General features: G+C 44.8%; 1 protein-coding gene across 3 annotated transcripts in view; it reads left to right on the top strand.

Moving 5' to 3' along the window:
- Positions 1-1,030: 1,030 nt before the first annotated feature.
- Positions 1,031-14,347, top strand: part of AMFR (autocrine motility factor receptor) — a 58,137-nt gene continuing 44,820 nt past the window's right edge. For 2 of the 3 annotated variants that reach the window (XM_028841320.2, XM_077986060.1), the window contains exons 1-2: positions 1,031-1,506; positions 12,472-12,564. In XM_028841320.2, coding sequence (XP_028697153.1) covers positions 1,252-1,506; positions 12,472-12,564 — 348 coding nt within the window. In that variant the 5' untranslated portion in view covers positions 1,031-1,251. Of the gene's footprint in view, positions 1,507-1,589; positions 1,670-12,471; positions 12,565-14,347 lie in introns of those variants that run through there. The other variant, XM_077986061.1, reaches the window with a different exon arrangement.

Raw genomic sequence — 14,347 nt, 5'->3', positions numbered from 1 at the left:
GTGAGCCATGCTCCTGCCACTGTACGTACTCCAGCCTGGGCCACAGACCCTGTCTCTTAAAAGAAACCTGTGCCCTTTATCACCCCCTACCTTCCCTCTTCCTCCCATCCCTAAGCAACCATTAATCAACTTTCTGGGTCTGTATATGTACTTGCCTATTGTGGACATTTCATATCAATGGAATCACACAACACGTGGACCTTTGTGGCTGTCTTCTTTGACTTAGCACGTGTTTAAGGTTCATCCCTATTGTAGCATGTATCAGTAGTTCATTTTTATGACCGAATAGTACATTGTATGGATATATCACATTTATCTACTCATCACTTGATGGACATTAGCGTTGTTTCCATCTTTTGGTTGTTAGAATGGTATCAACATTTGTGTACAAGTTTTGTGTGGAGGTATGTTTCCACTTTTCTTAGAGGACTGGAATTACTGGGTCAAATGGTCACTCTTGTTTGACTTTAAGGAAAGGGCAGATTATTTTCCAAGACAGCCGCACCATTTGACATTCTCACTTCTGGTGTATGAGGGAACACATTTTTATTTCCCGCTAAATCAGGTTCATTTTTTAGTTTCTGCTGGAGGCTACTAGTAAACAGCAGAAACTTGAAAGACTGTTAATATTTTTTCTTCTGGGGTTTTGGGCACCAGGGAAGCTGCTCGGCCCCTAGGAGTGCTTGGGGGTAACTAGCTTCAGAGGGTTAATGGTGGGGGTTAAGTGGGCAGCGGCCTGGTGGCCAGGGTCCCCCGCGCCCTGAGGCCCGGCCCGCCCGTCAGCGCCTGCGGGCCCGAGTGACGCCCGCGCCGCGGCCGGAGCAGGTGCCCTCTGTGTCCGTGGGCCCAGCCGAGCCGTGGTGCGGGCAGCGGATGATGCTGGGTGCCGGCCCCCGGGGCCTGAGGCCTGGGCCTACGCCCGCTAGGCGGCGGCGCGACCGCTGGGGGCGGGGGACGAAGGCCGCGCCCCTGCGCCCGTCCCGCCCGCGTCCCGCTGGGGGCGGTGGCCTGCCCGGAGCCCGCCGAGGCTCTTCCGCGCCGGCAGGGGCAGCAGCGGGAGCAGCGCGGGGCGGAGCGGCGCCAGCAGCCAGGAGCGGCCCGGCCCGGCCCGGCGTGGCGGCAGCGGCGGCGGCGGCAGCGGCAGCGGCAGCGACAGCGACGCCAGAGCCCGTGGGCGCCGTTCGCGAGACCGCGGCAGGGGCCCGGCCGCAGCGCGGGGAGGCCCGGAGACCGGAGGTCGCCGCTGCCGCCATGCCGCTGCTCTTCCTCGAGCGCTTCCCCTGGCCCAGCCTCCGCACCTACACGGGCCTCAGCGGCCTGGCCCTGCTGGGCACCATAATCAGCGCCTACCGCGCGCTCAGCCAGCCTGAGGTCGGCCCGGGCGAGCCGGACCAGCTAACGGCCTCGCTGCAACCCGAGCCGCCGGCGCCCGCCCGGCCGAGCGCGGGGGGACCACGGGCCCGCGACGTGGCCCAGTACCTGCTCTCAGATAGCCTCTTCGTGTGGGTGAGCGAGGCGACCGGGCCCGCGGGGCAGGGACGGGGTCCGCTGCGTCACCCTTTATCCGCGGGGGGCGTGGTGGGCCAAGGGGCCCCTGCGCCAGGGACCCCGGAGGGCAAGCGCCTGGGGGGCGCGGCCTTGCCTGCGGGAGCGCTGCCTAGGTAGAGTGGTGAGGCGCTGGGGGGCAGCGGGGGGGAACCGCGGGCGGGAGGAACATCATGTGGAGTTGCGAGGAGGAGGCCCCGAGGGGCAGGGCAGCGTTGGGGGCTCCGGGAAGGGAGTCGGGGAGGCGGCGGGCGAGGGTCTGCGTGGGGGTGCGGACGGGGCCCAGGGCAGGAGAAGGGGTTAAAGGGCAGTGGGGAGGAAGGGGCTGGGGACCCTCGGGAGAAACTAGACTAAGATCTCAGAGGGCAGGTTCAAGGGGAGGTCGGGATCTGGGAGTGCGTTATCCCTAGGGTTGGACAAAGTAGAGGGAAGTTGAAAGCTTTTCCCACTTGGTCAAGCATGGGATTGTTGTTAGCGGGTTTTCTTCCGACGAAAAGGAGAGGGCAGAGGGGAGAATTCAGACGTTGAGTATGGGGGAATTTTCAGCACTTGGATGTCTTTGGACATTCCAGTTGGAGAGAGGCGTCTCCTACAACTTTTTTGCCGGTTAGTATTCGATTGTCCCCTTTGGGAGCTGTTTAATGAAACAAACACCAGGCAAACTGTGCTTCCTTTTCTGCTGCCTTTACCTGATGATTCATGACAGTTTTCCTTTGATGTATGAACACAGCAAAACATTCGCAGTGTCAAGAGGCAGCCCATCATGTTAACTGAATGTTTCTTATTTGAGGATCTATTCTAACGCAGTTTCCAGGTTGTCTGCCCCCGCGAGATAAGCAGCATTGATAAGGCACACATGCTGGTTTCCTTCATTAGAATAGATAATTTCAGACTGAGCAGATCAATGATATTTTGGCTACAGAATTTTGCTTTCACCTTGGCCTTGAATACTTACGTAAATCCCACAGTGATCAGAAAAGTTTCTCCAGGATTTAAAGTCTCACTTGGATTTAATATGGCTTCTTGGATTTTGTCTCCTTCCAAGTTCCCATTTGGGGTTGAAAGTAGGCTGTAAATGACTGAGAGATTAATATTCCAAGTTGACAGGATGATATGCAACTCATTTGTTATAATTAGTCCCACTGTGCTTCATCAGGAAGCGGTGGGATTTATGGACTCTGTGGGCTGTGGATTAAGTCTCCTGGTCCTTCTGATGGAGAGTTCAGTAGAAGGCAGTGAAGGGTGAAGTTCCTGTTTGTCTACTGCTGTGTAAAACTGAACTTTACAGACCCAAAGAAGGGAGAAGAGAAAGAACTCACCCACATCTCTTGCTTAATTTCAAATCTGATTTTGCATTTGAGTTGCAGGTAAACAACTTAAAGTGATATAGAGAGTGTTTTTGCCATATGTTAAGATTATAATGTAGTCTTTGATATTTTTTAAGTCTGAGATATAAATAAGCCTTTGAGAAGGAACCCTTATTTTATTTATATAACAACCTTGGCATTATTTAATGGATTTTCCCCCGCAGGACTTTCTTTTGATAAAAGCCATGTTCAGATTCTAAGGTTAATACCTCTTCAGAAAACATTACATAAAAGGCTGTTGATTTTTCTGTGATGATGATTACTTTTTAGGAAATTTCCTTTTCTTCCAGCATTTTCAGTAGAGGTCTTACCTCTGGCAAGTTTATCACTTCTTACTCTCTGCTGATGATATTTTCATTTCTCAGTTGATCCTAGTGCTGTTTTTCCTCCATCTTTCCTCTGGGTGTTTATTTCCACGTGTTTATTTTGGCCTGCTTTGGTTTCTCAGAGCCTCCATGTGCTCACTGTGAGTTTGTCTCATCACTCAGTGTTTATGTAGTTTCTGCTTTAGCAGCTGAGTAGAAGTGACAATCTCAAAAGCCTTCCCCAGTGGTGGGACAGATAAGATTGTTGAGTGAATACCCTATGTGGTGGTGCCTTTGTCAACTGGATCCTCCCCTAGTTCTGTTGAATTCGGATTCAACTTTTTCACAAACACTGCCTGCCAAGGCCAAGTAAGACAAAACAAAGACTGATCCTTCTGCCAGTGCAAGTCCTGCTAGATATTGTTTAACATATTGCAGTTCCTAAAACTTATCTTTGTGGAGCACAGTTTAGAATAATATCGGTCTGATAGCATCACAGGAGGTTTTTCATGAACAAACTCAATTTAAAACCTTTTGAAGGTGTTATTTTGGGCACTCTGGAGGGCATATCTGTGAACAACACTTTCCCCTACCCTCAGTAATATGGCACAATTTTACAGGTGATAATAGATAAATAAAATGCAGCAGAGTTTGGAGGAAAAAGAAAGGAATTGTGCCTAGGGAAGGGTTCGTGGAAGGTGGTGTTTGAACCATCTTGGAAGGTGGGAAGGGTCTCAACCAGCAGCAATGGGTATTCCAGATAAAGAAACCAGCATGTGGAGCTCGGTCTGGCTGGGGGAGGACAGTGCTGGGCACAGGCAGGGTGGTCTGGAAGCTGGGCTGTTAAATAAAAAATCTGTTGAATCTTCTGGTTTAAGAGGGAGGTTGAGAAGGTGAAGAGGAGACTGGGGGGTGAAGGAGGTGGGGCAGGTGCCTCTGCTGTGAGAGGAGGAGGTGAGCAACCCCTTTGAAGGTTTCTTTCTCAAAGTGTGGACCTCTGGCAGCCTGGTATGTGGTCATCTGGGGTACTTGTAAAGTGTAGTTTCCCTGGGGATCCATTTCAGAGAGAAGGGTGGAGCCTTGGAATCTTCATTTTAATGAATGCCCTAGGTGATCTGAGGGACACTAGTGGTTGAAAAACTAACCTAGGAAGAGGCTGGAGTATGGTGTCATGTAACCTTGACCTTGCTTGCTCTACCAAGTGTGGACAGTATTGGGGCTTAAGTGGGGGTGGGGCATGGAGGAATAGGGGTGCTGTCATGATTTCTTTCAGAAGATAGTCTGGGAGCAGTGTGGAAGATAGAGTTATGTAGAGTGGGAAGAGGACGGGAGATCTAGTGACCTATAACTTCCTCCTCCCAAGGGGGCCTCTCCAGGTGGCCCTCATACATGACATTGAGAACGGATTTGGGAGGAGGCTTCTGGGTTTTTACACTAACAGATATGTGGGTTTGACCTGACCTTTTGTTTCCCCTTGTCTTTCTAAAACTTCCACCCTAAAGTTTGATTTCAGATGAGTTTTTATTTTGTTACTCATTTCTGGGCTATTTTACATTGCTCAGATAATGCTTCTATTCAGCTCCCTCTTGGTCCCTTCTAGCATGGTTTTGGATTGTTCAGGTGTTTTGGCTTTTTCATTTTTTAATTCTTACTCATTACTTTTATTAGTTCCCTTTTCTGCTTTCTTAAATATCTGCTTCTAAAATTCTAAGAGCAAGATATGCAAATGGAGAGATAGAAATATGAAACTAGTGTCAAGGTTCTGATTAATTGTGCAAATAATATCATTTAAATAGAACTCTCAAAGGGAAAAATAACTACAAATAAAAGTGGATAAAAGTGAATTGACCATTTAGAACAGGGATTGGCAAACTCGCGGCCTATTTGACTAGGCCTATTTTTGTCTTAACAGCTAAGAATGTTTTTTATATTTTTAAAGGGTTGTAAAACAAATTAAATAAATTAAGGAAGTTCCAGAGCCTAAAATATTCACTGTCTGAGAGTACGTTAGAGAAAAATTGGCTGACTCCTATTTTAAAGAGCCTATTTTCATATTATTATAACACTTAAGGGCTGGGTTCAGTGGCTGACACCAGCAGTCTCAGCAGTTTGGGAGGTGGAGGCTGAGGCAGGAGGTGGGGGGATTGCTTGAGGTCAGGAGTTGCCCAGGAGCTGCCCAGGAGTCTGGGCAACATAGTGAGATCCCCTGCTCTACAAGAAAAAAAAAAAACAAAAGAGCTGAAAGTGACTTCCTAGGTATGAGTCTCTATGAGTTGACTATTTCAAGGTATATGAGGAAAAAATGTTAGCTCCAGAAGTGTTGGGGCAGCTGAAGGAAAAAACACTAAACTTGTGAATAATTGGATGTGAGCCTAGATAAATTAAAAATAAAAGGAATGCCTTCTGGGTAAGGGAGAAGGGGACTACTATTTGATCACCTCCTAGGTGTGCTTTGCATGTGGACTGTCATCTATTTCCCTAGTATTGTTAAAGGAGGAACACAGTCATCATCTATGTGATGAGGGGGGGAGTGTGTGCATGTTTGTATAATGTGTTTGTCTCTGGGAGCCTGCAGAGAGGTAACAGTACGTGGATTGTCCTTAAAGGGAGGAAACCACCAAATGGTAGGGGGTGTGGGGGAGTGGTGCTGGTGTAGGCAGGTGTCTTAAAAAATATCCAGGTTGACCGTGTCTTGGAAACAGTTCCTGGTAGTTTAATCCCGTGTCTTTGCAAGCTCATAAATAAGCCCCCATTGGTGGCCAACATTTTACAGGGTCAAAAACACCTGTAGGGTTACATGGTGATAAATGCACCTTCCTCTCTTTTCCTCACAGTCAGGCCTAACTATTTTATAATTTAGTTTCTGTTTTCTCCAGTGGAAGAGTAAGAACCATTCTGGAGGGGACATTTTCCTCCTGGGCCTTGGAGTGAAGGGAATTAATTTTGAGCCTTGAGTAAGTCAGAGTTGCTGGGATCACTGCTGCCTGACCTGCTACACTCTAAACAGGGACAAGTAAAACTTGTTTTTATTTTGTGTAGACTGGAAAAAAAAAAGGCATTTGGTGAATTTTTAAAAAATGATTTGAAGCTTTGACAGCACTATAGCTATGAGAAACATTCTGAAGTGTTTTAATATAGTTGAATTTTTTTTTTTTTTTTGAGACAAGAGTCTTTCTTTGTTACCTAGGCTAGAGTGCAATGGCATGATCTCGGCTCACTGCAACCTCCGACTCCTGGGTTCAAGCGATTCTCCTGCCTCAGCCACCCAAGTAGCTGAGATTACAGGAGTGCGCCACCATGCCCAGCTAATTTTTTCTATTTTTAGTAGAGACAGGGTTTCACCATGTTGGCCAGGCTGGTCTTGAACTGCTGACCTCAGGTGATCCACCCACCTTGGCCTCCCAAAGTGCTGAGATTACAAGCATGAGCCACCACGCCCAGCCATAGTTGAAATATTGTGCTGTAACAGGCAAACTTGTTTTGGTTTGTTACTCATATGGTGAGAAAAATAATGTGGAATTGTAGAACTAGTCAGGTTAGTTTAGTAGATTCTAAACTTTAAAAAAATTTTAAAAAAATAGATAATGCATGCTCAGGGTACAAAAGTTAAGGGGTACAGGCCCGGCATGGTGGCTCACGCCTGTAATCCCAGCACTTTGGGAGGCCGAGGCGGGAGGATCACCTGAGGTCAGGAGATAGAGACCAGCCTGGCCAACATGGGGAAACCCATCTCTACTAAAAATACAAAAATTAGCCAGGCATGGTAACAGGTGCCGGTAATCCCAGCTACTTGGGAAGCTGAGGCAGGAGAATTGCTTGAACCTGGGAGGTGGAAGTTGCAGTGAGCCGAGATCGCGCCACTGCCGTCCAGCCTGGACGACACAGTGAAACTCCGTCTAAAATTAAAAAAAAAAAAAAAAGTTAAGGGGTACAGAAGTGATATGCAGTGAAAAGTAGATCTCTCGCTCTCTCCCTGTTACCTGCTTCTCTCTTCCAGAAATGGCAATTATCAGATTCTTGTAGAAAGTGCTGGTGTTAAGTAGGAGACTAAGAAATACCCAAATTGATCAAGTCCTTGACAGTTCACACATATTATACAAACATGTATGTGCACATATTATTTCCTTTTTTTTTTTTTTTTGAGACGGAGTCTCGCTCTGTTGCCCAGGCTGGGGTGCGGTGGCACGATCTCGGTTCACTGCAAGCTCTGCCTCCCGGGTTCATGCCATTCTCCTGCCTCAGCCTCCTGAGTAGCTGGAACTACAGGCGCCCACCACTGAGCCCGGCTAATTTTTTGTATTTTTAGTAGAGATGGGGTTTCACCGTGTTAACCAGGATGGTCTCGATGTCCTGACCTCGTGATCCGCCGGCCTCGGCCTCTTAAAGTGCTGGGATTACAGGCGTGAGCCACCGCGCCTGACCCCGGATTTCTTTTTCTTTTTTTTTTTTTTTTTGAGATGGAGTCTCACTCTCACCTAGGCTGGTGTGCAGTGGCACGATCTCAGCTCACTGCAACCTCCGCCTCCCGGGTTCAAGTGATTCTCCTGCCTCAGCCTCCTGAGTAGCTGGGATTACAGGTGAGCACCACCACCCCTGGCTAATTTTTATATTTTTAGTAGAGATGGGGTTTCACCATGTTGGCCAGGCTGGTCTCGAACTCCTGACCTCGTGATTCTCCCTCATCTGCCTCCCTGAGTGCTGGGATTACAGGCATGTTCTACTGCACCTGACCCAGGGATTTATTTTATTTATTTTAGTTTACTTTTTAAGCAGTTTTTTTTTTTTTTTTTAAATCAATGTCACTCCGATTGCCCAGGCTGGAGTACAGTGGTGTGATTTTGGTTTATTGCAGCCTCGACCTCCCTGTGTCTAGGGTGATTCTCCCATCTTAGCCTCCCAAGTAGCTGGGACTACAGGCACACACCAGCATGCCCAGCTACGTTTTTTGTGTTTTTAGTAGAGATTGGGTTTCACCATGTTGTTCAGTCTGGTCTCGAACTCCTGAAGTCAAGCAACCCACCCACCTTGACCTTCCAAAGTGCTGGGATTATAGACATGAGCCAATGGGATTTGCTTTTAAATAAGGAATGCTCCAGTTAAGTTTCTTTCAGTATAGGTTGAGAATACTTTATCCAAAATGCTTGGGACCAGAAGTTTTAGATTTGGGATTTCTTTCCTGGATTTTGGAATATTTGCATATACATAATGAGATATTTTGGGGATGAGACCCAAATGTAAACGTGAAATTCCTCTGTTTCATATGCACCTCATACACATACCCTGAAGGCAGTTTCATTTTTCCCTTAGGGACACTCAGTAACCTCTTGTAAGTCTGCATTTTGACTGTGACTCATTACATGAGGTCAGGTGTGGAATTTTCCCCTTGTGGCACCATGTTGGTGCTCAGAAAGTTTTGGATTTTGGAGCGTTTCAGATTTTGGATTTTTGCATTAGGGGTGCTCAGTTGTATTTACAGTTTTTCAAGCCTTTGTTAACTGAAGTTGAGAAGTTATATGTATAACACAATATTATTTATTTATTTATTTATTTATTTGAGGCAAGGTCTCACTCTGTTGCCCAGGCTGCACTGTTGCCCAGTGCAGTGGTGCAATCACAGTTCACTGCAGCCTTGACCTCCTGGGCTCAAGAGATCCTCCCACCTCAGCCTCCTCAGTAGCTGGGACTACAGGTGCACACCATCCCACCTGGCTAATTTTTGTATCTTTTGTAGAGATGAGGTTTCACTATGTTGGCCAGGCTGGTCTTGAACTCCTGAGTTCAAGCAATCCCCCGACCTTGGCCTCCCAAAGTGCTGGGATTATAGGTGTAAGCTACTGTGCCTGGTCAGTATTTGTAATTAACATATAATCATTATAATTAAGGCATTTTTCTATAAATAGACATGTAATGTTATTAATAATCATTAAGGTGTTTTAAAAAACTTTGTTTATAATCTTAAAATAATTTTCAGTTGCTTTCAATCCTTTGTAGCTTTGGTTACAAAGTTCACAACAGCTTTTCTCCTTTTTACATAAATTCCCTTTTTAGTATCAGTATACTCAAGCTTTTTTTTTTTTCCTGCTTAGCCATGTTAATTTTCAAATCTTCATTTAAATTAAAATAGGAAGTGGTTGTCTATGGGTGATGGGATTATAAGAGACTTTTACTTTTTTTTTTTTTTGATAAATTAAAGATACACATTTTTTATACCTTATTTGAATTCAAAGACTTATTTAGGCTGGGTACAGTGGCTCATGCCTGTAATCCCAGTCCTTTGGGAGGCCGAGGCAGATGGATCACTTGAGCCCAGGAGTTCGAGACCAGCCCGGGCAGCATGGTGAAACCATGTCTCTACAAAAAAATACAAAAATTAGTGTGGTAGCTCACACCTGTAATCCCAGCTACTTGGGAGACTGAGACAGGAGAATAGCTTGAACCTGGAAGGCGGAGGTTGCAGTGAGCGGAGATTGCGCCATTGTGCTTTAGTTTGGGCAACAGAGTGAGACTGTCAGAAAAAAAAATAGACTTTTATTTAAAGAGTTTGAGAAATAGTAAATAATACTTTTTTTGTTTGATAACTTGAGATGTGTGTGACAGTGCTGTTTTCAATAGAGAAATGTTTAAGTGCCCCTAAATTTGTTTTTTTTCTCCATCATTACTCTCATGGTAGCCTGCTTGGCCTTCTGTTAAACTGCTTACCATGTTCTATCTCTTGTAGATTCTAAAAGTTCTTTGAGTTTAGGGTTCAGAGTTCCATCATTTTTCTGATTTCCCACATGCCTCGAACAAGTGCTAAATGTGTTGCATTTATTTTTTAAATTCGTATGACTACATGTAAAAACAGGAAGAATTCTTTTAAGAAATTGCGTCGTAATAAAGCTGGGGCATGTTTGTCTAGGGGATGTGACATGAGGGGTTGTGGTTTTGTCTTACAACATTTCTCTTAGTTAATGTGGCTGAGATTGACTGGTTAGATCACAATGAAGGTGAGTCTCTTTAGCATCTGTTTCATCACCTTAAAAATGAACATTTCAAGTTACCTGAATTGTTTTTTCTTTTTTAAAAATTTTATATATTTTTCAGTAGGGGCAAGGTTTTGCTGTGTGTTCCAGGCTGGTCTCAAACTTCTGACCTCAAGCAGTCCTCCCACCTTGGTCTCCCAAAGTGCCCGGATTACAAGTGTGAGCCACCACGCTCCTGGTGATCTGGACCATTTTGAATTGGCCTGTTACACAAATTAGGATATTTGGGGCAACTAGTTTCAGCTTTTGTTCCTGGTTGTTTGAAGGATTTAAGTACTAAAACAGTTTATTTTTTCAGCAGAACTATTTTTGTTTCAATCCATTAAAAATATATTACATACTTTGGCCCATTAGGCAGACAGAATAGAACTAAATTTAATCATTTGTAATGAATCAGGGTTGCCCTTAACTGTTCTCCCAAGGGAGGGATGGTGTGAGGTACTAAACAGACCCTGAGGTGATCTCAGGGATCTTGCTTTCTTTTTTTTTTTTTTTGAGGTGGAGTCTTGCTCTGTCACCCAGGCTGGAGTGCAGTGACCGAATCTCGGCTCACTGCAAGCTCCGCCTCCCGGGTTTACGCCATTCTCCTGCCTCAGCCTCCCGAGTGGCTGGGACTACAGGCGCCCGCCACCTCACCTGGCTAGTTTTTTTTTTTTTTTTTTTTTTTTTTTTTTGAGACAGAGTCTTGCTCTGTCACCCAGGCTGGAGTGCAGTGGCCGGATCTCAGCTCACTGCAAGCTCCGCCTCCCGGGTTCACGCCATTCTCCTGCCTCAGCCTCCCGAGTAGCTGGGACTACAGGCGCCCGCCACCTCGCCCGGCTAGTTTTTTGTATTTTTTAGTAGAGACGGGGTTTCACCGTGTTAGCCGGGATCGTCTCTCGATCTCCTGACCTCGTGATCCGCCCATCTCGGCCTCCCAAAGTGCTGGGATTACAGGCTTGAGCCACCGCGCCCGGCCTAGTTTTTTTTTTTTTGTATTTTTTAGTAGGACGGGGTTTCACCATGTTAGCCAGGATGGTCTCGATCTCCTGACCTCATGATCCTCTCGTCTCGGCCTCCCAAAGTGCTGGGATTACAGGCTTGAGCCACCGCGCCCGGCCTCGGGATCTTGCTTTCTTAAATTACTCTCTTCTGTCCCCTTTCTTTCTTCTTTAAAATTATCATTTGCTTTTAAAAGTAGAGGGAAGAATGACTTGGCAAGGGTAATATGGTAAATGTAGTGAATCAGAGGCAGAAGCAGCTTTACATTGAATTGGAGTTCCTTTTCATTTGCTCTCAACAAGTCATCTGTACTGTTTTTATCAAGGTCCTTTTGGCTTTTTGGAGTCATTCAGAGTAATGTGATACCCCACAGTAATCTCTGGGTTGGAGACAGCCAACTCTTCCATTTTGTAAGCATTAAGATTTGGTGTTTAGGTGTAAGGATATTCATCATTTAGGGTTTTATTTTGTTTTGTTTTGTTTTTTAAGTTTTCTCATAGACTGTTGAAGAAGGCCTTAGTTTTGCATTGGTATCCCCAGGTTGCCTTTCATCTCTTAGCCCCTCTCACCAGTTTTCTTTTCCTTCTGTTTTCCCCATTCCACCCCACTGCAGTGCCACAGAAGCTTTACTTCAAAGCCAACACCAAGCATGGAGCACATTTATCTTTTGGTTGAAAGATTTTTCCATTCCAATAAATGTTAAAATATTCTCTCTGTTATATTTTTTGGTTATTAGTTTCTCATGATGAGACTTTTTTTGTGACCATCCACACTCCTACCCCTGCCTCCTATTTGTTTGGCAGGGTAGAATCTCTGCCTGCTGGATTTTACTATTCATGGTAACTTCAATTTCTAGAACAGTTTTCTTTAAGGCTATCAAAATAATGTTGGAAATGAGGTACTTGGGAAGGACCTGCAGTTTACAAGGTTCATGTAGTTTTGCACAAAGAGTACAAAGTATACATACAATTCAGTTAAGGATGAAAGATAAGGTGGCCTGCTGGAGGGTGCATATTGGAAGAAGAGCTGTGACTTATTTGGTAAGCTGGTGCCTCTCTTCCCAATCCTTACCCCTAACACCCACTGCCCAGAACAGTGTGCCTTTTCAGATATTACTTATCTTGCATTGGGAGAGAACCAGAAAGGCTCAGTCACTGGAAATGATGGCTGAATTCCTAATATGAGATTTTTAGAGCTGCTTTTATTTTTCAGCAGGAAGAAATAAACTTCCTTTCTCCGATTTGTTTACAGGTTCTAGTAAATACTGCTTGCTGTGTTTTGATGTTGGTGGCAAAGCTCATCCAGTGTATCGTGTTTGGCCCTCTTCGAGTAAGTGAGAGACAGGTAAGGCTACACTGAAAGGATGGATTCTTGTGACTAGATTTTTTTTTAAACTTTGTATTTCTTATGATTTCAGATGTGTGGAAAAGTTCCATGAATACTACAGAAAACTCCTATATACCCTTTATCCAGATTCGCCTGTTGTTAATATTTTGTTCCATTTGCTTTAATAGTCACTTTTTATTTATACATACTTTTGTTCTGATTCATTTGAGAGTAAGTTGTGGACATCATTACCCCTTTACCCCTCAATACTTCAGTTTGCATTTTCTAAGAGCAAAGGCATTTTTACAGCACAGTGATTAAAATTAGGAAATTTAACATTGAAAAAATACTTTGTCTAATCCACAGTTCATATTCAGTGCAGCCAAGTTGTCCCAATATTGTTTTTTATGGCTGTTTTTCTTCATGATTTTTAGGAATGTCGTTTTTAGAGAAGCCTAGATTTGTTTGATTTTGAATGATCATAAATGTCACTCTGTAGAATGTGGGTTCTTTTCCAAAAGAATTTACCAGGACAATTTTCTCTGTGGGAAGGTGAATTAAGAATTCTAAAAGCATAAAATTAGGAGATTTGTTCTTGTTTTGGGTGAGATTGTCTGAAACTGGAAAGTGACTCAGAACAGGCAGGGAACGCTTTCAATGAAGAATTATGCCACAAGCATACCGTATAGATTGGCAGTTCCCTGAGGATTTGAGTGGGTAGGGTGTAGATTTTTTTTTTTTTTTTTTTTTTTTTTTTTTTTTTTTTGAGATGGAGTCTTGCTCTGTCACCCAGGCTGGAGTGCAGTGGCTCAATCTCAGCTCACTGCAACTTCTGCCTCCCGGGTTCAAGCACTTCTCCTGCTTCAGCCTCCCAAGTAGCTGGGAATACAGGTGTGCACCACAGCTAATCCATGTATTTTTAGTAGAGACAGGGTTTTGCCATGTTGGCCAGACTGGTCTCAAACTCCTGACCTCAGGTGATCCGCCTGCCTTGGCCTCCCAAAGTGCTGGGATTACAGGCGTGAGCCACCGTGCCTGGCATGGTATGTTTTAAAGTAAGAATTTAGAACTGGCCTTCAAAATCACAACATAAGAACAAAACTGTGTTTTATTCTATCTTATCCCAGTGATAAGACACAGGAACCTACTACATGAAAAGCACAACAGCAGCTTTACTTTGTATTCAGAATGTTCCATTCTTTCCTTACCTACCCTTTTCAACCCAAATTTCCTTTTATAAAATCAACTGAAGACCTGGTTTAGAGCTGACATGTATTACTTGGTGGTTGAGCCCTTGAATGTCATTGTGAACAGGACTGTTTTGTATTCCCAGAGATTTTTCATTAGTTAGTATTCAGTACTTTCTCCAGTATCAACTCTAGAGGTCTCCCAGATAGGTTCTAAATGCTGTCTTTTTTTTTTTTTTTTTTTTTTTTTTTTTTTTTTTTTTTGGAGACAGGGTCTTGCTCTGTTACCCAGGCTGGAGTGCAGTGGTGTGATCTCTGCTCACTGCGGTCTCAACCTCCTGGGCTCAAGCAGTCTCCTCCCATCTCAGCCTCCTGAGTACCTGAGTGAGACTACAGGCATGTGCCACACCCGGCTAATTGTTTTGGTATTTGTAGAGACAGAATTTCATCATGCTGCCCAGGTTGGTCTCGAACTGTTGAGTTCAAATGATCCGCCCGCCTCAGCCTCCCAAAGTGCTGGAATTACAGGTGTGAGCCACTTCTACTGGCTTAAATGCTTCTTTTGATACTTCTTCAAGTTTTTCTTCAAATTTTTTATTTGTAGACCAGAAATT

The sequence above is a fragment of the Macaca mulatta genome, chromosome 20 (assembly GCF_049350105.2).
Source record: "Macaca mulatta isolate MMU2019108-1 chromosome 20, T2T-MMU8v2.0, whole genome shotgun sequence".
NCBI lineage: Eukaryota > Metazoa > Chordata > Mammalia > Primates > Cercopithecidae > Macaca > Macaca mulatta.
The sequence above is the reverse complement of the archived record's forward strand: the minus strand, read 5'-3'. Positions and strand labels throughout refer to the sequence as shown.